At 51.1% G+C, this 26,547-nt stretch overlaps 1 protein-coding gene across 7 annotated transcripts in view; it reads left to right on the forward strand.

Annotated features, from left to right (window-relative positions):
* The window catches only part of USH2A (usherin), a 739,769-nt gene that overhangs the window by 326,374 nt on the left and 386,848 nt on the right, over positions 1–26,547 (forward strand). For all 7 annotated transcript variants that reach the window (XM_083175163.1, XM_083175160.1, XM_083175162.1 and 4 more), the window contains exon 31: positions 7,989–8,150. In XM_083175163.1, the coding sequence (XP_083031289.1) occupies positions 7,989–8,150 (162 nt within the window). The remainder of the gene's footprint in view (positions 1–7,988; positions 8,151–26,547) is intronic.

Below are 26,547 nucleotides of genomic sequence, written 5' to 3' on the forward strand. Positions count from 1 at the left end.
GACCCGGCAGTGTGATCAGCTGTGTGTGTGTCTGATGGACCCGGCCAGTGTGTTCAGCTGTGTGTGTCCGATGGACCCGGTCAGTGTGTTCAGCTGTGTGTGTGTCTGATGGACCCATCCAGTGTGATCAGCTGTGTGTGTCTGATGGACCCGGCCAGTGTGTTCAGCTGTGTGTGTCTGATGGACCCGGCCAGTGTGTTCAGCTGTGTGTGTGATGGACCCGGCCAGTGTGATCAGCTGTGTGTGTCTGATGGACCCGGCAGTGTGATCAGCTGTGTGTGTCTGATGGACCCGGCCAGTGTGTTCAGCTGTGTGTGTGATGGACCCGGCCAGTGTGATCAGCTGCGTGTGTCTGATGGACCCGGCCAGTGTGATCAGCTGTGTGTGTCTGATGGACCCGGCAGTGTGATCAGCTGTGTGTGTCTGATGGACCCGGCCAGTGTGTTCAGCTGTGTGTGTGATGGACCCGGCCAGTGTGATCAGCTGTGTGTGTGTCCGATGGACCTGGCCAGTGTGATCAGCTGTGTGTGTCTGATGGACCCGGCCAGTGTGATCAGCTGTGTGTGTCTGATGGACCCGGCCAGTGTGATCAGCTGTGTGTGTCTGATGGACCCGGCCAGTGTGATCAGCTGTGTGTGTGTCCGATGGACCTGGCTAATGTGATCAGCTGTGTGTGTCTGATGGACCGGCCAGTGTGATCAGCTGTGTGTGTCTGATGGACCCGGCCAGTGTGATCAGCTGTGTGTCTGATGGACCCGGCCAGTGTGATCAGCTGTGTGTCTGATGGACCCGGCCAGTGTGATCAGCTGTGTGTGTGTCTGATGGACCCGGCCAGTGTGATCAGCTGTGTGTCTGATGGACCCGGCCAGTGTGATCAGCTGTGTGTCTGATGGACCCGGCCAGTGTGATCAGCTGTGTGTGTGTCTGATGGACCTGGCCAGTGTGATCAGCTGTGTGTCTGATGGACCCGGCCAGTGTGATCAGCTGTGCATGTCCCCAATGGACCCGGCCCGTGTGATCAGCTGTGTGTGTGTCCGATGGACCTGGCTAATGTGATCAGCTGTGTGTGTCTGATGGACCCGGCCAGTGTGATCAGCTGTGTGTGTCTGATGGACCCGGCCAGTGTGATCAGCTGTGTGTCTGATGGACCCGGCCAGTGTGATCAGCTGTGTGTGTCTGATGGACCCGGCCAGTGTGATCAGCTGTGTGTGTATGATGGACCCGGCCAGTGTGATCAGCTGTGTGTGTCTGATGGACCCGGCCAGTGTGATCAGCTGTGTGTGTCTGATGGACCCGGCCAGTGTGATCAGCTGTGTGTGTCTGATGGACCCGGCCAGTGTGATCAGCTGCGTGTGTCTGATGGACCCGGCCAGTGTGATCAGCTGCGTGTGTCTGATGGACCCGGCCAGTGTGATCAGCTGTGTGTGTCTGATGGACCCGGCCAGTGTGATCAGCTGTGTGTGTCTGATGGACCCGGCCAGTGTGATCAGCTGTGTGTGTATGATGGACCCGGCCAGTGTGATCAGCTGTGTGTGTCTGATGGACCCGGCCAGTGTGATCAGCTGTGTGTGTCTGATGGACCCGGCCAGTGTGATCAGCTGTGTGTGTCTGATGGACCCGGCCAGTGTGATCAGCTGCGTGTGTCTGATGGACCCGGCCAGTGTGATCAGCTGCGTGTGTCTGATGGACCCGGCCAGTGTGATCAGCTGTGTGTGTCTGATGGACCCGGCCAGTGTGATCAGCTGTGTGTGTCCAAGCTAATCACTGTATAAAAAAGAAAAAACTTATAGTCACCTCCCGAGGTTTCAGGGATCAGTGCTCAATGCTTCCATACTCTCCGTCTGGCACTTGCCGCTATGTCCACCCCCTGAGCTTTCAGCACCCGCTCGTGACATCTTCCGCAGGCACATGCGCACTATGGATCCTGCCTGATTCTCTCCACCAGAGAAGACATCGCCCTGGATACCAGATTGCATCGCTGTAATGGAAAATATACATGAATAGTTATCAGAGCTATATACTGTACTGAATGGAACCGATATATAGTGATAACTAATAATTAATTGTTTTTTGTACAAGATAAAAATTGTATAAAATATAAAAATCCACGGAAGTGCGCGGATGTCTAGTAGTCAGGGGCGTAACTAGATATTCACAGGCCCCATAGCAAAAGTTTGTAAGGGCCCCTAAATACCAAATATTGGTGATAAATGTATATAGAAAATATAACTTATACAGTCAAGATGGGCCCCACTGCAGCTCTGGGCCCCATAGCAACTGCACCCCTTGCACCTATGGTAGTTACGCCTTTGCTAGTAGTGGTTACCGGGATTCCTTGCAAATGATCTACAACAATCTGAGCACTTTCCATTGGCAAAGTTTAGTTAATTACTTGAGAAAATAAAGTGTGACGGATGTGTGTGGCGCGGTATAGAACAAACAATCACATTATAAAAAGGGCCCGTTTCAGGCACTTTCCTCTAATGCGGATTTGCATAGTGAAGTAACACTACATATGAATTGCAAATACACGAACAACACATCAGGGATTAATGCAGGGGCGCTATCCAGCAGGCCAGAGTTATGCAGGAATGGATTTTCCTACAGAAATCGAATAACACTTCTGGGAGCTGCTGTTTTTGCCTCTACAAAGAGTCGACATAAAGTCAATGGAGGGGATTTCTGTTTTATTCTGTGCCACTAACAGGCAGGGAATGGCTGCAGAATACGCACCTACTGTACGACCGGAGTCTTCCTCTCTAGTGTTATACGGGGGCTGCAGTGTGACCGGGCGGGGCACTTACCCGGTGGCTATGCAGAGGGCACGGTGGCTATGCAGGCAGCATGGTGGCTATGCAGGCAGCAGATAACATGGTGGCTATGCAGGCAGCAGATAACATGGTGGCTATGCAGGCAGCAGGTAGCATGGTGGCTATGCAGGCAGCACGGTGGCTATGCAGGCAGCACGGTGGCTATGCAGGTAGCACGGTGGCTATGCAGGCAGCACGGTGGCTATGCAGGCAGCATGGTGGCTATGCAGGCAGCATGGTGGCTATGCAGGCAGCAGATAACATGGTGGCTATGCAGGCAGCACGGTGGCTATGCAGGCAGCAGATAACATGGTGGCTATGCAGGCAGCACGGTGGCTATGCAGGCAGCAGATAACATGGTGGCTATGCAGGCAGCAGATAACATGGTGGCTATGCAGGCAGCATGGTGGCTATGCAGGCAGCATGGTGGCTATGCAGGCAGCAGATAACATGGTGGCTATGCAGGCAGCAGATAACATGGTGGCTATGCAGGCAGCATGGTGGCTATGCAGGCAGCACGGTGGCTATGCAGGCAGCACTGTGGCTATGCAGGCAGCAGATAACATGGTGGCTATGCAGGCAGCACGGTGGCTATGCAGGCAGCAGATAACATGGTGGCTATGCAGGCAGCAGATAACATGGTGGCTATGCAGGCAGCAGATAACATGGTGGCTATGCAGGCAGCATGGTGGCTATGCAGGCAGCATGGTGGCTATGCAGGCAGCATGGTGGCTATGCAGGCAGCAGATAACATGGTGGCTATGCAGGCAGCAGGTACCATGGTGGCTATGCAGGCAGCACGGTGGCTATGCAGGCAGCAGATAACATGGTGGCTATGCAGGCAGCATGGTGGCACGATAATAACCACTGTAGAACACTGGATGCAACAATTCACAGGATGTTATAACCATAAGAAACCAGAATGCAGCGGAGCACCGATAATACCCACTGCAGAACTCTGGATGCAACAATGCACAGGATGTTATAACCATAAGAAACCAGAATGCAGCGGGGCACCGATAATACCCACTGCAGAACTCTGGATGCAACAATGCACAGGATGAAAATGCAAACATTCAAAATAAAAATAATAATAAGTAATACACACTAAAGAGGCATACACACGGAGCGATGTTATGCTAATTTCTAAGCCTGACCAGATTGCTTAGAAAGTAATCACAGATCTCTCCATGTGTATACCCCAAGCGATTACGATGCATGGCTCCGCACGTCGCTTTCGCCTGCTAACTAAGTCAGTGCATGCAGTCAAAATCTAGTCAAATTGCTTAGCACAAATCTCTGCATGTGTATGTGTTCTCCATGGGAGATCTGGACACAGGGAAATCACCTATCCTAAATAACTTAGCACACATCTCTACGTGTGTATGCCCCTTAACTACTGGGTGCAACAATGCACAGGATTATGTACAAAGGAAATAGCGAATGATAGCAACAGGCAGGGCCGCCAACAGGGAGGTGATGTGGGTACAGCTGTCCTGGGCCCCGGCCTCTAGAAGGGCCCGAGCAGCTGATTTTGCCCACCGCAACCCCCCAACTGCCTCCGCTGTGCTGCGCTCGGTGCACTGAATAAAGCACAGGCTTCTTCAATGCAGGATGCCAGTGGCTAATTAAAATGCTGAACCAATCAGAGCACGAGCTCTGATTGGCTCACCAGCTGTTGCTGCATTTTGATTGGCCGCCAGCGTCCTGCATCGAAGAAGCCAGTGCTTCAGGACCTGCTGCGTTCAGTAGTCGGTGGGTAAGTGAAGGGGGGAAATGGGGAAGGGAAGCCCAGAGGGGCCTGGACTGGAAATCCCAGGCCCCAAAATTCCTAGTGGCAGCCCTGGCACAATTCTGACAGAACAACCAAGACTCTGCAAGAAGCACAGATATCAGGAGACCAGTGCTGACCAGGAGCAAGCGAGAGAATGTGGGATGCAAGAAACATAGGACTGGGACACAAACTGGAAAGGCTCAAACTCCCTTGGGAGCATTGGATACCAGGCCAACAGCATAGGCCAGGATTAGGTAACAAGATGGTATATATACCGCACTGAGTCCAGGGCAGGCTGGGTGACATAGGGAGCAACTCCCAAAGAAAACCACCAAAAAGGACAAGCCCCTTAATCACTGCAGGTGGACAGCCAGACACACAGGCAGAGTGCTGATTTACTAATTATGTGACAGTTGAGTTCCCAGCTGCAGCTTAATGCCTGATAGACACTGTAGCATTACATCAGTGTTCGCGAAAACCACCCAAAAAAGTGGGTCCCGGGGACCCTTCACTTCTAAAAATTGGGGTCCTACCTGACCTTTTCTGGGTCCCAACGGAATAAAGCCTCCTCTCGCCTTCTCCCCAGCATGGCACATGTGGGTCGGGGGGGGGGGACGGGTGTGGGGTATCAATTGGCCCACTCGCAAAAAGATACATACAGTATACACTAGAAACTATATAAACCTGAAAAAAGGGACAGTGCGCGCCGAAGGCGCGCGCTAAAAATTTAGGGCATGTTTTTTTACATGCACACACCGTTATGCCCAGTACACATTACAGCACACACCGTTATGCCCAGTACACATTACAGCACACACCGTTATGCCCAGTACACATTACACGCCGATATGCCCAGTACACACCGTTATGCCCAGTACACATTATAGAACGCACCGATATGCCCAGTACACATTATAGCACACACTTTTATGACAAGTATATATTATAGCACATAAGTGCTGCTTACCTACATGCTTGTTGCTAGGGGTTATATGCTCCTTGCAGGGGTTACATGCTGGGGGGCATTTTATGCTGGTTGCCACAGGGTGGGGGGGGGGGGCATTTTTTGCCACGGAGGGGGGAGGGGGGGTCATTGCCCAAGGGCTGGAAAAGCGACATGCTGCTCAGCAGAGTAGGTGAGCGGGCTATCAGCGCAGCGGGGGACTGGATGTGGCTGGAATAGCTGACACGCTGCTCTGAGTTGTTTTAGCCACATCCAGTCCCCCGTCATCCTGACAGCCCGCTCACCGACACCTACTCTGCTGAGAGCGGCTGCATCCCATCCTGTCGCCCCCCCCCCCCCCCCCCCACGCTTTCAGAAGATAGCCAACATTGGGGAGAAGTGACCCAAGGGGGTCCTGGTGCTGGGTACTGTTTGGCTGGAGGGTACCTGGTCTGGGTAATGGCGGCGGTTGGGTGCTGTTTGGCTGGAGGGTGCCTGGCGCTGGGTAAGTGTGGCAGCGGGAGTAGGGGGATACCTTTCTGCTGGATCAAGTTGCAGGCTCCAGCCTGTCCCGACACCGACACCCGGCCTCTGGTCCCTGGTCTCCCGCTGCAGACGATGCTACACAAAGGTAGCAATGCCGCACTCAGTTGCGCTGTTCTCTGCAGCCGCTGGAGTTGGCTGTCACTCCACGCCGTCTCCGTGTCTGCGCGCCGCTCTCCTTCTTCAGCCAGCGGGTGGACTAGTGCGGGCGCCGGAACGTTGCCGCACTTAGTCACAACTCCCGTCACTGGCTCTTGAGGCGTCCTCTCTCCCTCCAGCGGTCCCGGGGTGCATGCCTTCTCAGGTCAGGACAGCTTCTTCTCCCATCCGCCTCTGATTTCCCGCCGTCACTTCACTTCTACTCCTCCGCGGACACACGCGCTGCTCCCTCTGGTCACACCGCTTCCCTTCTCGCTGGGACCTCTGACCCCTCTTCTCACTAGTCACACCTCACTTCCTCCTCGCTCCCATACATCCTCCAGTGCTGTCAATCAGCCTGGGGATGTTTTCTTCGCACCGCAAATGATCTGGGTATTAACCCTGCCCCCACTGGAAGAATCTGCACAGCGCGTCCTCGGGGACCCCTTTAGTTTTGACAGCTGAGTCCCCGGGGATTATGTTCTAATACTGTATGTCACTGGTTCTCAACCTCAGACCTCAGGACCAGTCAACAGTTCACGTTTTCCAGGTCACCCTGCAGGTGCACAGGTGCACTCATTGTTCACTGACACATTTTAAAAGGTCCACAGGAGGAGCTAATTACTTCACTTGTGATTCTGTGTGGAGACCTGGAAAACGTGAACTGTTGGGGGGTCCTGAGCGGCGAGGTTGAGAACCACTGCTGTATGTAGTAGCTGAGACTGCATACAGAACACACACAGGAATCAGGCTGCAGTAACCCAGACCAGCCAGAGGTGGCTCGTGACCGTACCCCCCACTTGACTAGGGGTCAAAGGACCACAATATATCCAGGTTTTCCCAAAACAAGGTATACATAATTAAAGTATTGATCTACCAACTTGGGGATTGGCATGACCTGATGCAGGGGCGCGGAGTGTAATCATGCAGGGGGTTTTCTGCCAGTGACCCCACCAATCGGTATTTGGGCTTCTGTGGCACCCGACACGTTGGTGGCGGCCCCCTGGTCGGGTTCCTTTTATGAGTTGATGTAATACTAGGGAGGTAGAATATGGAAATGTAGTCATCAGGCTGGGTCAGGAACAAACGGCCAAGGCAGGTACCGAAGGATCATGGGAAAGCAAAGTCAGGCCGGTCAAACACAGGAAAACACGGTTGCAGTACAGTAGGATGAGGTGTAAGAATGGTCAGGAACAGGCTGGGGTTGGTAACAATATAGTAGCACAAGGACGCTGGAGCAGGGTGTACCTATACTCTGGCAGGGAAGCGGGTGGCTTAGTCACCAGAATCAGGCCCATCCTGTGCACACATTACACGCTATCATTCAGGGGATAAGGATCACAGCCACACAGTGCTAGGGGGGATGATCACACCGATCCACCCCCACAAATAAACTGGGACAAAAATCATTCGATGATCGACGATTTCTAAAGCGTTCACAAATCTCTAACTCTCTGGTGACTCTGATTTGCAACACCCTGGTACGTGAACAAGGTGGGCAGCTGACATCCGGTGACATCAACTGCCCGCCCCCGGCACCCGGTCATATTACCATGGGAACATCGGCATTCCCATGGGTGTGACCCTGGGCCACTGCCCCACGCCACCCGCCTATACTGCTCCATGCAAACGGGCCGGCAAATATACAAGTCCCCGCGTCTGTATGAAGCGACGCCTGCACATGCTTATGACCAGAACGACCTCCGATAAGCAGATCACAGAGCGTTGGATATTGTTGGTGATTTTGGTAATAATTTACCAATGTGATATTTGCTTCCAGCTCCAGGTGGTGTTCCGGCTCCGGCTGCACAATCGTCTCCTAACTCGTTATATTTACGCTGGTTCCCTCCCAAGCACCCAAATGGCGAAATAACGGTGTATACTGTGTACATGGATGGGCGGAGGATTTACAGCGGGAACGGCACAGAATACAATGTCACTGGTAAGTCACTATTATATGTGATATAATGACATGGAATATTACCGCATGGCCTCACTATACAGAGTATATATATTATACTGCCCACACCCTGAAACCCCCTCTTGGGTATTGTGTTTGACTTTATTTGAATGTACTGTTACACAGAGTAATTAGAAGATTTTGAACTGAAATAGGCCGGAGATTATGGTGTGACTGAGAGACATTTTATACATACTTGCCTACTTTTGAAAAGTAGTTTCAGTGAGATTATAGTTGGTAGCAGAATTGTTCACAGCGCCCCATTGAGGGGGCATGCCATGCTCCACTTAAAGGGGCGTGTCTAGTTCCATATATAGAGAGATTGTGAAAATAGATTGTGAATGTGGCACCTAGAAGGGTGGGTGTGTACTGCTACATCTGAGAGGAATCTTGTAAAATGACTTATATCCAAATGTAGATGAGCCCCAAAGCAGTTAGTAATAGCTACTATACTTGGTACAGTGCTGGGAAATGGTGCTGATGATTCAATGTAAATGTACCTGTCTCTCATTCCTTGTTTCTCCAAAATGTAACAGTGTAATGTGGGCTAGGTGACATGAGGGAGATTGCTAGACTAGTGAGGGAGATTGCTGCTGTGTCAGGGAGTCTCCTGCAGAATCTATGATGTAACAGTGTAATGCGGGCTAGGTAACATGAGGGAGATTGCTAGACCAATGAGGGAGAGAGGGAGATTGCTGCTATGTCAGGGAGTCTCTTGCAGAATGCAGGAGGGGAGGTAACTATGGTGTAAGTGTAATGTGGGCTAGGTGACATGAGGGAGATTGCTAGACTAATGAGGGAGAGAAGGAGATTGCTGCTATGTCAGGGAGTCTCCTGCAGACTGCAGGAGGGGTGGTAACTATGATGTAACAGTGTAATGTGGGCTAGGTGACATGGGGGAGATTGCTAGACTAATGAGGGAGAGAGGGAGATTGCTGCTATGTCAGGGAGTCTCCTGCAGAATGCAGGAGGGGTGGTAACTATGATGTAACAGTGTAATGTGGGCTAGGTGACATACAGGAGATTGCTAGACTAATGATGGAGAGAGGGAGATTGCTGCTATGTCAGGGTGCAACCCCTAAAAAAATGTGCTGCTCGCACTGCACTTATGACAAGGAGAACCCCCTGTCCTATTGTCTCTTTCTCATGATTAACGTAAGACATACACCTGTAGCCAGACCCAAGCTGATCGCACCCAGGTGTGACTGGTTTGCACAATGTGGGCATCCGTAGCCTAATCATCGCAGGTGTGACTATTTGCAGCTGGCCGTGGCACATGATGCCTCAGGTGACAGCTTTGTAAGAGTAAAGGAGCCCATAGACGCTACGTTTTCGCCGGCTCCGTTTAGTACTATGCGATGTGCGCTCCCGCGCATCACATAGTACGGTACAAAAAGTATGTGCTGCACATACTTTTTGTACTAGGTAAACATCGTATCGGATCGCACTGCATGCACACGGGATGCGATCCGATACGATGTGTGCTGTTTCAGCACAGAACGGATCGTGTATGGGGGCTTAAGGGACATATTTTCTAATTATCGAGTTTTGATCTAATAATTGGAATCTGGTATCGGTGCTTTAATTAACATTTTGAAAAGATGAAGGTATTATACCCTTATACCCCAGGTCCTCTACCCGCCACCTGTAAGCACACTGTACTTGTGTTTGCCCAGGCAGAGTCAGACACATTACTAGCGGCTGCGTTCTGTTGCCTTACACCTTTACTAATGTAAAACATGCAAAATAAAATGGCATTAATCTCCGTCTCGGATCTAGCGCAGGTTTGAGCGAGTGCTGCGGCAGGTCAGCGGTGACACTGAGAAATGACTGCCGTTATAAAAACCTCCTGAAGGCCGCTGAATTTCTCTATAATAAATAGCATACATTTTAAGTCAAACTTTTTTACTCTTTATTCAGAGGTAATGGATTTTTGTAACCATAGAAACGCTGTTGTAGGTTTTTTTAGATGAATGCATAAGGATGAGAACATTTATTCGTGAATATAAATGACCATATTATACATTATTAGTATCACAGGGAAATACAAAAAAATTATCAGATACCGGTTAGAATTAGGACCATTTACACAAGTGTCTGTCCAGATACTGCGGGCATATATCCGTGGTGGTCTCCATATATATACTGCGGGCATATATCCCCATGGTGGTCTCCATATATATACTGCGGGCATATATCCCCATGGTGGTCTGTCCAGATATACTGCGGGCATATATCCGTGGTGGTCTCCATATATATACTGCGGGCATATATCCCCATGGTGGTCTCCATATATATACTGCGGGCATATATCCCCATGGTGGTCTGCCCAGATATACTGCGGGCATATATCCGTGGTGGTCTCCATATATATACTGCGGGCATATATCCCCATGGTGGTCTCTCCATATATACTGCGGGCATATATCCCCATGGTGGTCTCTCCATATATACTGCGGGCATATATCCGTGGTGGTCTGTCCAGATATACTGCGGGCATATTTCCCCATGGTGGTCTGTCCAGATATACTGCGGGCATATATCCGTGGTGGTCTCCCCAGGTATACTGCGGGCATATATCCGTGGTGGTCTCCCCAGGTATACTGCGGGCATATATCCGTGGTGGTCTCCCCAGGTATACTGCGGGCATATATACGTGGTGGTCTGCCCAGATATACTGCGGGCATATATCCGTGGTGGTCTGTCCAGATATACTGCGGGCATATATCCGTGGTGGTCTCCATATATATACTGCGGGCATATATCCGTGGTGGTCTCCATATATACACTGCGGGCATATATCCGTGGTGGTCTCCATATATATACTGCGGGCATATATCCCCATGGTGGTCTCTCCATATATACTGCGGGCATATATCCGTGGTGGTCTCCATATATACACTGCGGGCATATATCCGTGGTGGTCTCCATATATACACTGCGGGCATATATCCGTGGTGGTCTCTCCGGATATACTGCGGGCATATATCTGTGGTGGTCTCCCCAGGAATACTGCGGGCATATATCCGTGGTGGTCTCCCCAGGAATACTGCGGGCATATATCCGTGGTGGTCTCCTGATATACCGTGGGCATATATCCGTGGTGGTCTCTCCGGATATACTGCGGGCATATATCTGTGGTGGTCTCCCCAGGTATACTGCGGGCATATATCCGTGGTGGTCTCTCCGGATATACTGCGGGCATATGTATATCTGTGGTGGTCTCTCCAGAGACAGATGGAGCCGGCCTCTTCCTTGCAGGGGCCGGGATACTGACTGCCAGGAATTATTGAGTGCCAGGATACTGACTGCCAGAATACTAACTGAATTGATATTGACTGCCAGGGTTCTGACTGCCGGGATTTACTGACTGCCGGGATACTGACTACCGGGGTTCTGACTGCCGGAATACTGACTACCGGGGTTCTGGCTGCCGGGATTTACTGACTGCCGGAATACTGACTACCGGGGTTCTGACTGCCGGGATTTACTGACTGCCGGAATACTGACTGCCAGAATACTACCGGGGTTCTGACTGCCGGGATTTACTGACTGCCGGAATACTGACTGCCGGAATACTGACTACCGGGGTTCTGACTGCCGGGATTTACTGACTGCCGGAATACTGACTGCCAGAATACTACCGGGGTTCTGACTGCCGGGATTTACTGATTGCCGGAATACTGACTACCGGGGTTCTGACTGCCGGGATTTACTGACTGCCGGAATACTGACTACCGGGGTTCTGACTGCCGGGATTTACTGAGTGCCAGGATACTGACTGCCGGGATACTGACTGCCAGAATACTACCGGGGTTCTGACTGCCGAGATTTACTGAGTGCCAGGATACTGCCGGGATAATGACTGCCGGGATAATGACTGCCAGGGTTCTGACTGCCGGAATTCTGGCGGCCGGGATACTGACTGCTGGGATTCTGACCGCTGACTGCCAGGATACTGACCGCCAGGATATTGGCTATATATATATATATATATATATATATATATAGGATATTTTGTACCCAACACTTGAAGAAAGTATATGCAATATGTAATACAAGTGCCATGTGTGCACTACAGTATACGTCTTAGCTGCTGTAGTCCTTTCCGTTCCCAATAATTACTTGGCTGTAAGTGGTTTTTTTTGCTGTGTTGGCCAAAAGGTAGATGACTGGATTTATTCTGTTGTCCAACCTCCATAGTCACAAATGTTTCTGTTAATACCCTAAGAAAATGGCTAAAACCAGAGGAATCTTCAGCAGTTCAAGTTCTTGAGAAAGTATTGCTGGACTAGTCTTCTAGTAGCCAATGTTCGATGGGACAACTGCATCTTATTGTCCGTGGTAAAAAAATTCAGGATACCAAAGTAGTACTTACTGTGGTTCTCTTGACCATTCAAGTACTCAGAGAAAGACTGGCCTTTGAGACACTACGGTGGCATCAGTGTGGGGTCTGAGTGAGGGTTTCAGGTTCAAGATGCTCCTACTGCACATTTAGATATTGCCCCAGGAATCAGGTCCTGTACACTGTTGGTGGTGCCAGGGACTGGGCCATTTAGCAGAACTGTGCTTACTTACAGTACTGTAAAGGCAGCCAGATGAAATTCCTCAGTTACTTGCTCTGTTTGTTCAGCAAAGACCATTTGATGGACAAATGGAGGACTTGCAAGGTTATGGATGTCCAGTAACTTTGATGCTTGCAAGGTTCATGGACTTAAGGGATTTTAAAGGGACTTCAGTTGAGGTTATATATCTACATGGACACATATATCCTCAATATTCCACAGACCCCAAAAGGTTTTGCTTCCCATGAAGTTGAGGTACTCTGGATTCTGATATGGGGATATAATATTGGGAACAGATTTATGCTTTACTGGTAGCTGTAGCAGAGAAAGGACTCGCCTTCCGATGGGAATAGAGTGCTAGGTAATCTGATTGTCAATCCATACCCTTTGAAGTTTGATAAGAATAGAAGGGGTTACCACTGACGAGTCCCCTGATTTCCCCTAGCAGTGATAATGAGAATAAGAGGCAGCGTTGTACATGACCAGTATAGAGGCTTCCTATGACCATACTGGAGCTTCCCAGGCCCGGGATCTATTAGGGCTAAGGAAATATGTTGCAGTTGTTAATGCAGAATCTCAATATCTGGAGTGTAGTGTGTAATAATATATCATAACCATGTGTAAGATAGTGTTCCCGCTAGGCTGTTTTAGCGGGGCGCTGCGCCCTGCCCGATTTTTAAAGGGCAAAATGCGCCCTGCCCCATTAGCAGCGCCCCGCTAAATCAGCCTGCATTCTGCCCGCCGGAGTGCCCGGGACGTCGCATCGCTGAAGGGGGCTTGCCCGGCCATGGCTACGTCCCGGCAGCTCAGTGACGTAGTCATGGCCGGGCAAGCCCCTTCATCGATGCAGCGGCCCGGGCACGCCTCCTGGGGTGTTGCGGCGGCCCGGGCACGCCTCCTGGGGTGACGTAGTGGCCCGGGCACGCCTCCTGTATTGACGCGGCGACCCGGGCACGCCCCCTAGCGTGACGCGGCGACCCGGGCACGCCCCCTAGCGTGACGCGGCGGCCCGGCCACGCCCCCTGCCGTGACGCGGCGTGCCCGGTCCGCCAAACCAGCGCCCTGCCCCCCATAATTCCTAGGGGGAACACTATAAGACCGAGCTCCTCACCTCCCGCATAACCTCACCTCCCACACTCTATCTATAATATAATATATCATAACCATGTGTAAGACCGAGCTCCTCACCTCCCGCATAACCTCACCTCCCACACTCTATCTATAATATAATATATCATAACCATGTGTAAGACCGAGCTCCTCACCTCCCGCATAACCTCACCTCCCGCATAACCTCACCTCCCGCATAACCTCACCTCCCGCATAACCTCACCTCCCACACTCTATCTATTGCTAGCACACCTGTCTCCTCTAGCCACCATGTACGCTGCCTTGGCGTTACTCTTCATTCCTCCCTCACAGTCCTGTCATTTCCAGTATTTCCTGGTCTCCCTGACACCCACCTCTCTCCACTCCAATCCTCAATGCTGCTGCCCGGCTCATCTTCCTCTCCATGGGGCCGATTCTGGTTCACTCTGTTAACCAAAGTCGTCCCCTGCCCATTTTTTTATAGGTATTCCCATGGGATTGCGGGCGTGCCGTGGGACACTCCTCCTTCCGAGGTGTATTGTGGGCAGGCAGCTGTACCATCACGTGATGTCAGCCGCTCACCCTTTCTTCATCCCGCTGCCCGCAAATATAAGTCAGTCTGCACTGAAATCACGTGATGGTCACGGACTAGCGAATGATTTCCCCTGCTGCCGGCACATGGTCCCTTTCCCTTCAGAATACAATTCAAGCCCCTCCCACTCGCTCACCAAGCCATCACCTCCCACCTACATATCTGACCTTATCTCTCCCTATACTCCCTCCCGCACTCTCCGCTCCCCTATTACACCCCGCCTCTTCTTCCATCTGGTTGCCTCCTCCCACTCCCCCCATTTTGGCCGTTGTGCTCCCTATCTCTGGAATTCTCTACCCCTCCCTCTCAGACTCTCTACCTCCCTACAAAACTTTAAACAGGCTCTCAAGACCCCACTTCTTCATTATACCCAGCCATCTCTCCTCCTAACCTTCTGTATATGGTCACTTCTACCCCTTCTGTGTCACCCCAGTCTGCCCCTCCCCCTTATAATGTGAGCTCTCACGAGCAGGGCCCTCTCTCCTCGTGGGCTTTTCTTACAATATATGCACCTCTGCCACCCTGATAGTTGCGTCAGTGTCCTGTCCCCTGATGGAACTGTCTTTATTTACCATGTACTTCTGCTAAATTGTCTTGTACTGTATTTCATTATTAATTATTATATAGTTTTGCTCATCTATGTATTATCAGGCAGAACCCTTGTGGCGTAATATAAATAAATGATAATAAACAAAGTCTAACTTCTCATATCCCTTGAACCAATGTAGAGGTAGAGTACAGCCCAAACGCCAAGCATGATAACATACGCAGAAGTGCGTTATTCCTTATAACACGTAGTGGGCACAGAGGTGATGACCGCCTGAACAGACCCATTTATACAGAGATTACACATTGTATTAGCATGACCTGAGGATCACAGCTGCACCCACAGCACCCCCCTATTGGCGGCCCTGCACATTGTATTACCATGACCTGTGGATCACAGCTGTACCCACAGCACCCCCCTATTGGCGGCCCTGCACATTGTATTACCATGACCTGTGGATCACAGCTGTACCCACAGCACCCCCCTATTGGCGGCCCTGCACATTGTATTACCATGACCTGCGGATCACAGCTGTACCCACAGCACCCCCCTATTGGCGGCCCTGCTCATTGTATTACCATGACCTGCGGATCACAGCTGTACCCACAGCACCCCCCTATTGGCGGCCCTGCACATTGTATTACCATGACCTGCGGATCACAGCTGTACCCACAGCACTCCCCTATTGGTGGCCCTGCACATTATATTACCATGACCTGCGGATCACAGCTGTACCCACAGCACCCCCCTATTGGTGGCCCTGCACATTGTATTACCATGACCTGCGGATCACAGCTGTACCCACAGCACCCCCCTATTGGTGGCCCTGCACATTGTATTACCATGACCTGCGGATCACAGCTGTACCCACAGCACCCCCCTATTGGTGGCCCTGCACATTGTATTACCATGACCTGCGGATCACAGCTGTACCCACAGCACCCCCCTATTGGTGGCCCTGCACATTGTATTACCATGACCTGCGGATCACAGCTGTACCCACAGCACCCCCCTATTGGCGGCCCTGCACATTGTATTACCATGACCTGCGGATCACAGCTGTACCCACAGCACCCCCCTATTGGCGGCCCTGCACATTGTATTACCATGACCTGAGGATCACAGCTGTACCCACAGCACCCCCCCTATTGGCGGCCCTGCACATTGTATTACCATGACCTGGGATCACAGCTGTACCCACAGCACCCCCCTATTGGCGGCCCTGCACATTGTATTACCATGACCTGCGGATCACAGCTGTAGATGTTCTCCATAACCCTGGTATCAGTAGAACGGTGAGATGAGCCGTAATCTGAAATCCTGACACTTTGCAGAGACCTGACTGCTCCTCGCTCACAGCTGAGCTATCCCGAGCACACTGACCTGGATAAGCTGGAGTGCAGAGTCAGCGTTTCTGGAAGGACAGGGCGAGCTGCCTGCGCTCTTCTTCTCTTTTTCCCCGTGTCCTTTTCTTGCTAACAGAAGGATGCTCTACATTGTATTCATTAGATTAAATAGCAGAGATCAGGGGAGAAAGCATTATGTCTATTGTATCATTTTCTGCTGTGATGCATTAGTGTAGTGTGAGACTAAAATCTGCTTATTTAAAATCCTTTTAAATGGTGTTGCGCTGTTTCCCGCTGCTACAATCTGCTTTAGGATAGCAGTTATCCTTGCTGCGGATTTCAGTTAACCTTGCCACAGACACTAAGCCTGAAGCGATGCAGACTTTAAAGGGTTTTGATTATGAAGCAAAACCCTGTGGTGTCATTACAGTATAAAATCACAGCTGAACAGGCGTTGGGATGCCGCGGCCGTCCTCCTGAAAAGTAGTCGTCCTGAGTGGGGCACTCACTCTGCCTGGCATCCCTAGTGCTGGGCACTTCCCGGGCGATTGTGGTGTCTTCAACTTACTGGAATAATAAGTGGGAGCCCTAGTGATACATTACATATCAGGAGATGCTCTGTCCTCATACACCTAGCCTCAATATGACGCGAGATGTCGGGCGTTAGTGAAACCACCAGCAGCCATGATTCTCCCCTGACACTGGGTGTATTGTTCACATCCCTTTATCCCAAACAAAATCATGGGTATGAGCCAGCTTGCAAGCACTTTCACACTGGCCGCCCAACCCGGCATAACGCCTGGTGGGTGACGTCATCTAGAGGCGGGGCTGGGAGATGACAGTATCTCCCAGTGGCGCCTTTACAGTGCATTGAATGGGATCCGTTCACACTGTGCCTGGACCTGTAAGCATTCCGGTTCCAACCCTGGTCAAGACCTGGGCTGAAGTCCCGGAATGCTGGACCCGGGATAATGTACCAGGACCCTTTCACGCTGACTCCTTTCCCGGGTTGATGCGCGTTCATGTGCAATAACCCGGGAAATATTTGTCAGTTTGAAAGGGGTATAAGAGGTGTCTTTAGATGAAAAGGTGCAAACAGAATGCTGGGTCTTATATGGAACTCTACCCATTACATCAGCGGCTGGTGCTCTGTATGTTCCGCTCCATACAGAGTGCAGGGCCTTGGGGTGGCACCTATTACGGGCGGCAGCTCTCAGTCGGTGCATGGCTGAGCAGGCAGTGGCGGGTGACAAGCAGCACCACCGCCGACATGATTCAGCCTTAGGTCTGCGGCACCCTGTACGGGAAGAGGGTGGGGTGGAGTTCCAGCGCGTCACCACCTCTTGTTTGAGGTGATAGCAGGTTGAGGAGTGTTTGCTGCCGCTCCAGCCTTCGGCAGGCAGTAGCAGAATGGCAAAAGTGTCCGCAAGCATCTCCTACACGCTCCTGTCATTTGTGAGGAAATGCTGCACCACCAAATTTAGGCCCTTATTCTGGTTCGGACGGTACGGCCCGCGTGCGGCCGTACCGCCGATGTTTTTATTCTGCACATGCGCAGAGGTCAATCTGCGCATGTGCAGCCCCCTTCGCCGCAGACGTATTTCGTCCGCCGCAAAGGGGGCGTATAGGGGCGTGAGAGGCTTCATGCCCTCATTTCCCTATGTGTACGCCCCGCGTTTCATGGGCGTTCCCATGCAAACGCGGGGCGTATGCATGGTAATGAGGGCATGACGCAACTCATGGGGGCGAAAGCTGACGTCGCCGGATGTCAGCTTTCAGCCCCCATACAAGCTACCACACGGACGATTGTCCGTGTGGTCTCAGCTTGCGGGAGCTGCCGGGGCGTGCGGACCTGCCTTCGATGGTCGACGACCATCGAATGCAGGGGGCAGCTCCCACCATGGTGGAGGCGTACGCCTCCACCATTTTTATGCGGATCGCCAGCCGTCCGTGTACGGACGGCCGTGGCGATCCGTAGGGTGGGCGGGGATTGGTTTGTGCGGCCGGAGCCCCGTGTGCGGCTCTGGCCGCACCAACCAGAATAAGGGCCTTATTGTGTTGGCAAAACATGGCACGTGCTGGAATCTACATATTTGCTGGGACTTCAAAACAGCCATCTTCCTGCACTGTAATAGGAGTGTTCCAGGTTCCCTGTTTGTCCATAATCCTGCCCCACAACTATTAAAATACTATGTAGAAACATATGCAGAGGGCGTGCTGCAAGTGGTGGAAAGAGCCACGTCTTCACGTACAGTGATGGGAAGGTCCGACATCGCAACCACCAACACCCTAGGGGATTTGTCATACCATGTCTTTAGAAGGCTGAGTTGTTTGCTGTTTTTTTGATGACCGCTTACAGTAACTCTCTTAAATTTTGTAGAGGGAGGAGGAGGAGGGCTTAGATCATTGTGTGAAGTTGTACCACTAGTCATGAACACAGGCCAGGGCCTTAGCCGTTCCTTGCCACTGATATACATTTTTTTCCTTCAAATTACTGAACTTTGCCATTTTGTATTTGACATGACCTCTACAATGACATTGGGCATCAGCCTTGGCAGACAACGTTGCTGGCATTTCATGTTCTATGTCATGACTAGTGGCAGCAGCTTCAGCACTAGGGGGAAGTTTTTCTTGTTCTTTCACTATCTTATACTACAAATGTTTGTTCTCCATTATCTTTCTGGAGTTATAATATGCGGCACAGGAGTGTCTCACTAAAACACACACATAGGTAAAGCCTGAAAAAAATTAGATGGATTAATATAACCCTTTTATTTTGGGCTTATTTTATTTATATGCGGCACAGGAGGAGTGTACCACACACACGGCAAAGCCTGAAGAAATTATATGAATTTAAAATAACCCTTTTATTTTGGGGTTATATTTTATATGCGGGCGGCAAAGCCTGGAAAAATGATATGAATTTAAATAAATCTTTATTTCTTTAGAGTGTACACTGGACTGTCACTGGACTTATACAGCTGTCGGCAGTACCACTGGATTAGCAGTACCACTGGACTTAAATGCAGTACCACGGGACTAGCAGTACCACTGGATTAGCAGTACCACTGGACTTAAAAGCAGTACCACGGGATCTTCAGTGCCACAGGACTGGACTTATGTAGCAGTATCACTTGACTTTAACGGCAGTATTACTGGACTATCAATGGACTGACCTATATACACTACAACACTGAGTGCTGTCTATCACTGAACTGGACAACAGCAGTATCAGCACTGTACTAGTACTTGTAGTACACTGTATAATTACTAAGTATCTGCGGGGCGGCGGGCAGGCAGGAGGGCTGGACACACCCTGTTCTCTTCACTCTTTTAGACTGGAGTCCGGATAAGGTCTGGATCTCGCAAGATCCGGCGGCGGGTTCTCGCGAGGTCCGGAGATCTGTGCTCCGAGTCTGGGCGGGAATAACCGAACAGGCTCGGAGAGGTTCAGATTGGGGGTGTTCGGATTCCCCCAATCCGAACCCACTTATCCCTAATATATATATATATTTGATTAATTAGAGTTTTGTAAATAAATAGAACACATATAAGTGATGTATACAGATTCCCGGTATGGCACTGAGGCGATACTTACTCTATACCGTATACCTGGCTGCTCCTTGCCTTCCACCAGGCACACATACAGCACAGGTGACGGAAATCACTCAGCGCAGTGATTGTGGAGACCCAGGATTAATAACATGATGAAGGGCCTGATTCGGGCCTTATCGCAGACTTTATCGCTGAATGTTACAGGTGACTGCGAGGAGAAAGTCGACATCCAGACAGAAAGAGAAACCGCCGCGTGTAAATATGAGAATAAATTGCAGATTGTTATCCACCCGCAAATCCATGCACAATTCCAGAGGCGTCCATTAGTGTTTTTAGTCTGTGCAATTGTGAGTGAGTCTGACAATACCGGGCATCTGCAGCAGAGACAGGCTGATGGGGGATGGCACTGATGTCACAGCCCCCCACTGCCCGAGTAAACCTGGGCACGCCTGTTCTTTGACACTCCCCGAAAATGGCGGGTTACCACCCCCAAAAGCCGTTTTCCTGTCAGACTGATAATCCACACGCTTTTTTCTGTGGCTATTTCCCTTGCACACGCGCACTATGATCTGTATGCATGAGCAGTCATTCACTAATCGCTCGGTTTGCAAATTCGCACAACCGCGCTCTGTTCTGAATCAGGCACAAAGTCAAGGTGGTTTCACGTGATTGCATTATTGCCACCCCAAGAACGCCAAACTTCACGATAAGACAGATCCGGCCAAGTTCTCAGAGATCTTTGGTAACCTCGCCGTTCCGCAGACCAGGCGCCATTATGGATGTGGTCAGTCCTGCACTGTGGGGTACGCGGAGTAGGACTGGGAAGACGATAATGGGAATTCTGTATGGAGTAATTGAGACCAAGCTCCGTGGTGGAAACCGGCGAATCTTGCCCCTAAATCCAGAACGAGGGGAATATCCGGTGCAACGGTTTGTATGATGTTGCTCATTTCTCCTTTTTGTGTAATTAACAACGCAGAAGGACACAAATGTTTTTTTAATTTTCTAATACGAGAATGAATTATTGTGTAACTGTTCTCCCAGATTTTATACCAAAGCGAAGAGAAAATCATTTTCTCTTTAACCAATCATTTCTTTTTTTTTTTGCAAATTGAGATCAATGAAGTTCTTCCAACAACAGGAAGAAATCAATAAGAGCGAACGCATCCTTCATGGGCTGTGTGTGACTTACAGCGGCCCTGACAGTATGCGCGGCGTCCGCAGTACAATGCCTTATAGCACGTACTCAGCGGATGGGACCTATGGATCCATGTCTAATGGAACCAGGGCTCATCTCCTCCCTTCCCATATAAGAATATGCCTGATTTTATGCAAATGATGCAATCAAGCAAATGGTGAAGGAGGTGGGTGTCACGTTTAATCGCCCGGGCAAATGCCATGATCACAACACACTGTATAAGTAATACGCTCGGAATGTTACACGCTAAAGAGAACATTGAAGGGTTTTTTTTTTTTTGCATTTCAATTTACAATGTGTGATTGCTAATGTATTTCATGGTTTCATGGCTAATGTATTACAGGAAGGATTTGGGCCTCCAAAACAATCAGTAAATATGGGAACATTTAATGTCATTTAAATTATTTTGATGCCTTTTTTTTTTTTTCACTTTTCTTATGATTGAACTGTTCACGTAGGTAAATTCAGGGGCTGGCAGGCAAATCTTATCCTGGGGGTAAAGCCAAAGCACTGGCCCATGATCAGCCCGTTCTTAAAAGATAGCTTGTTTTGAACATCAGATTATGCGTACACACCTACAGATTTATCTGTCCAATCTATCTGGTGGGAACAAAATCCTGGAAATGTCTAGGAGCAAATGACAATCAAAAATGTGCTCCCAAATGCAGGAAAACAGAAAAACATATGCTTGGATACATTTGTTATATCAGATTGATTTAATCAATTTTTGATTGTCATTTGCTCCTAAACATTTCCAGGTTTTTGTTCCCACCAGATAGATTGGACAGATAGATCTGTAGGTGTGTACGCACAACCATTTTGCTCTTTTTTCCTGACACAAAAGGCACATTTTCTCGTTACCCTACATATTAATGTGGCCAGGGCCGAAACTAGGGTTTCTGGTGCCCGGGGCAAGACATTAATTTAGTGCCCCCCCCCCCCCCCCCCCCCCCAAAAAAAAAATTATACACACACATATTATATATATATTTTTTTTTTCTCCAAAAAACAGGCGTCACTCCGGGGCTTTATGTGTAGCAATCAAGTGAAGTTTATTCCTTCCACGAAAAACAAGGGTGGGGGGCCCGCACCATATATTTTGGTAACAGTTTACAGGTTGTGAATGGTACACAAGTCAGTTCAGAAGGGAATTTGAACATATGTATTCCCTTACCGCCTTAGGGTGCTGTCAACTGATTTAAATGTAATATAATAGAAACAAGAGGAAAAGAAATCAGAAACTGATTTCTTTTCCTCTTTTTTCTATTTTATTCCTTCCACGGTCTACGCCGTTTCGGGTATTTAACCCTTCGTCAGGACCAGAGGATATCACAACAAAAAGTGCAACAACTTTGTTGTTGTTATGATATCCTCTGGTCCTGAGGAAGGGTTAAATACCCGAAATGGCGTAGACCATGGAAGGAATAAACTTCACTTGATTGCTACACGTAAAGCCCCGGAGTGACGCCTGTTTTTTGGAGAAACTATTTGTGGACACTGCATCACTGGGAAGGCACCCGGGCAGCAGCATTGCTTGTTAAGAGCGGGGAGTGCCGGACACCCACACAGAATATATATATATATATATATATATATATATATATATATATATATATATATATATATATATTTATGTGCTTACAGACAGCAGAAGGGTGATATTAAACCAACAAACAAGACAATATATCATATATTATTATATATACACTGTATTCTGAAATTAAATATATATTTATAAATTATCCCTCAACCGGTCCACTTGCATCAAGATACATATATACTAGAAACTATATGAACCTGAAAATAGGGACAGTGCGCGCTAAAAATTTAGGGCATGTTTTTTTTTTGGGGGGGTGGGGGAGAAGTGGTGTGGTCACATAGTAGTATCAATTCACATTATAGCACACACCGTAATGCCCAGTACACATTATAGCACACACCGTTATGCCCAGTACACATTCCAGCACACACCGTTTTGCCCAGTACACATTCCAGCACACACCGTAAGGCCCAGAGCACATTACACCACAAACCGTAATCCCCAGTACACATTATAGCACACACCGTTATGCCTCCCCAGTACACATTATAAGCAATGGTTAATTGCTGCTGCCACTGGATAGAACACTGTCCCTGAATGATACACAATATGCCACACACTGCAATGTCCAATATGTCACAAACATACATCCCAACACTGGAGGCAGAGGAGAGGAGACATCTGCGCGTGCTGAAGGCACGCGCCCAAAATTAGAGGGTTCACCTACTACCGTGGAACTCCTGCGAGGCTACATCCCCCATTTTTTCCGCTATGAGGGCATGGTCAGCTCTCTAAGAGCTGTAGCCACATGGGGTGCGGCCATGGAAAAGGTGTGATACACATATGCCCCCACAGTGCTAGAGACACATATGCCCCCACAGTGCCAGATATTCTGCCACATTGCCAGAGATACATATGCCCCCTCAGTGCCAGAGACACATATGCCCCCACAGTGCCAGAGACACATATGCCCCCACAGTGCCAGAGACACATATGCCCCCACAGTGCCAGAGACACATATGCCCCCACAGTGCCAGAGACACATATGCCCCCACAGTGCCAGATATTCCGCCACAGTGCCAGAGACACATATTCCCCCACAGTGCCAGATATGCCCCCACAGTGCCAGATATGCCCCCACAGTGCCAGATATGCAGATATTCCGCCACAGTGCCAGAGACACATATGCCCCCACAGTGCCAGATATGCCCCCACAGTGCCAGAGACACATATGCCCCCACAGTGCCAGATACACATATGCCCCCACAGTGCCAGATATGCCCCCACAGTGCCAGATACACATATGCCCCCACAGTGCCAGATATTCCGTACAGTGCCAGATACACATATGCCCCACAGTGCCAGAGACACATATGCCCCACAGTGCCAGATATGCCCCCACAGTGCCAGATATTCCCCCCACAGTGCCAGATACACATATGCCCCCACAGTGCCAGATATGCCCCCACAGTGCCAGAGACACCTATGCCCCCACAGTGCCAGATACACATATGCCCCCACAGTGCCAGATATGCCCCCACAGTGCCAGAGACACATATGCCCCCACAGTGCCAGATATTCCTGCACAGTGCCAGATACACATATGCCCCCACAGTGCCAGATACACATATGCCCCCACAGTGCCAGATATGCCCCCACAGTGCCAGAGACACATATGCCCCCACAGTGCCAAAATTTCCCACCAGCAACTCACCATTGTTGCTGTCTCTCCATCTGCTGCTGCTGCTGGGGGGGGGGGGGGGGGGGGGGGCGTCCGGTGGGGCGCACACAGGTAAGGGCAGGGGGCACACAAAGGTAAGGGCAGGGGCACACACAGGTAAGGGCAGAGCACACACAGGTAATGGCAGGGGCACACACAGGTAAGGGCAGAGGCACACGCAGGTAAGGGCAGGGGCACACGCAGGTAAGGGCAGGGGAACACGCAGGTAAGGGCAGAGGCACACGCAGGTAAGGGCAGAGGCACACGCAGGTAAGGGCAGAGGCACACGCAGGTAAGGGCAGAGGCACACGCAGGTAAGGGCAGGGGCACAGGCAGGCAGTAAGGGCAGGGGCACAGGCAGGTAAGGGCAGGGGCACAGGCAGGTAAGGGCAGGGGCACAGGCAGGTAAGGGCAGGGGCACAGACAGGTAAGGGCAGGGGCACAGGCAGGTAAGGGCAGGGGCACAGGCAGGTAAGGGCAGGGGCACAGCAGGTAAGGGCAGGGGCACCCGCAGGTAAGGGCAGAGGCACACACAGGTAAGGGCAGAGGCACACACAGGTAAGGGCAGGGGCACACAAAGGTTAGGGCAGAGGCACACACGGGTAAGGGCAGAGGCACACACGGGTAAGGGCAGAGGCACACACGGGTAAGGGCAGGGGCACACACGGGTAAGGGCAGGGGCACACACAAGTAAGGGCAGGGGCACACACAAGTAAGGGCAGGGGCACACAGGGGGGTGCACTGTCACACAGGGGGGGCCGCACTATCACACAGGGGGGAGGCACTGTCACACAGGAGGGGGGGCGCACTGTCACACAGGAGGGGGGGCGCACTGTCACACAGGAGGGGGGGGGGCGCACTGTCACACAGGAGGGGGGGGCGCACTGTCACACAGGAAGGGGGGGCGCACTGTCACACAGGAGGGGGCACTGTCACACAGGAGGGGGGGCTGCAGTGTCACACAGGAGGGGGGGTTGCAGTGTCACACAGGAGGGGGGGTGCACTGTCACAGGAGGGGGGCACTGGCACACAGGTGGGGGGTGCACTGTCACACAGGAGGGGGGCACTGTCACACAGGAGGGGGGCTGCCGGGTCACACAGGAGAGGGGGGTGCACTATCACACAGGAGGGGGGGTGCACTGTCACAAAGGAGGGGGGGCGCACTGTCACACAGGAGGGGGGCACTGTCACACAGGAGGGGGGGCTGCAGTGTCACACAGGAGGGGGGTTGCAGTGTCACACAGGAGGGGGGGTTGCAGTGTCACACAGGAGGGGGGGTGCACTGTCACACAGGAGGGGGGGTGCACTGTCACACAGGGAGGGGGGTGCACTGTCACACAGGTGGGGGGTGCACTGTCACACAGGAGGGGGGCACTGTCACACAGCCACACAGGAGGGGGGGCTGCCGGGTCACACAGGAGAGGGGGGTGCACTATCACACAGGAGGGGGGGTGCACTGTCACAAAGGAGGGGGGGGGGCACTGTCACACAGGAGGGGGGACCTGCAGGGTCAAACAGGAGGGGGGGGGGGGGCTGCAGTGTCACACAGAAAAGGGGCAGATGGAGATACCCAGTTACAGACAGAAGGGGGGGTTGGGGGAAGCAGGCACCACACACTTGTAGGGATGGAGTCAGGTGTGGGGTGCAGTGCAGTGTGCAGCATGTGTGGCTGGGCTGGGAGGAGAGGTGGACAGCTGACACTTACCAGGACCTTCGGTTGCTGGCCTCCTGCTGCACCAGTGCACCGCCACCTGCAGAGTTACTGCCCCGCCCCTTCACAGCACAATGCAGCAGCAGCAGTCAGTCACATGCACTGGGCCCAGCCAATGAGAGGAAGCAGGGGTGGACTCACTGGTCAGGCTGCTGAAGGGAATGTAAGTGGGGGCGGGGCCACAGTTGTGCTGGACTGGAGAAGGGGACTAAGTTAAAAACCGGACCCGGATAAGACACCGGAACGCCGGACCAGACATCAAACTCTGCATTCCGGAGCTTATAGTGTCTGGTCCGAGGGGTGTCCCATGCGGGGGGTGTCTTGTCCGGGGGGATGCCTGTGATTGCTCACACCAGGGACATGGGGAAGGGGAGATTACAGCCTCCCCGTGTGGTCTGGACCGTTCCAGTTTTTATTACACCCCCGGACCATGCGGTGAGGCTGTATTCTCCCCCCTCTCCTCTCCCAGGTGACAGGTGCGAGAGCAGCCTCATCAGATGGAGCACCCCCGGACAG

The sequence above is a fragment of the Crinia signifera genome, chromosome 3, assembly GCF_055691185.1.
Source record: "Crinia signifera chromosome 3, ASM5569118v1, whole genome shotgun sequence".
Classification (NCBI taxonomy): Eukaryota; Metazoa; Chordata; class Amphibia; order Anura; family Myobatrachidae; genus Crinia; species Crinia signifera.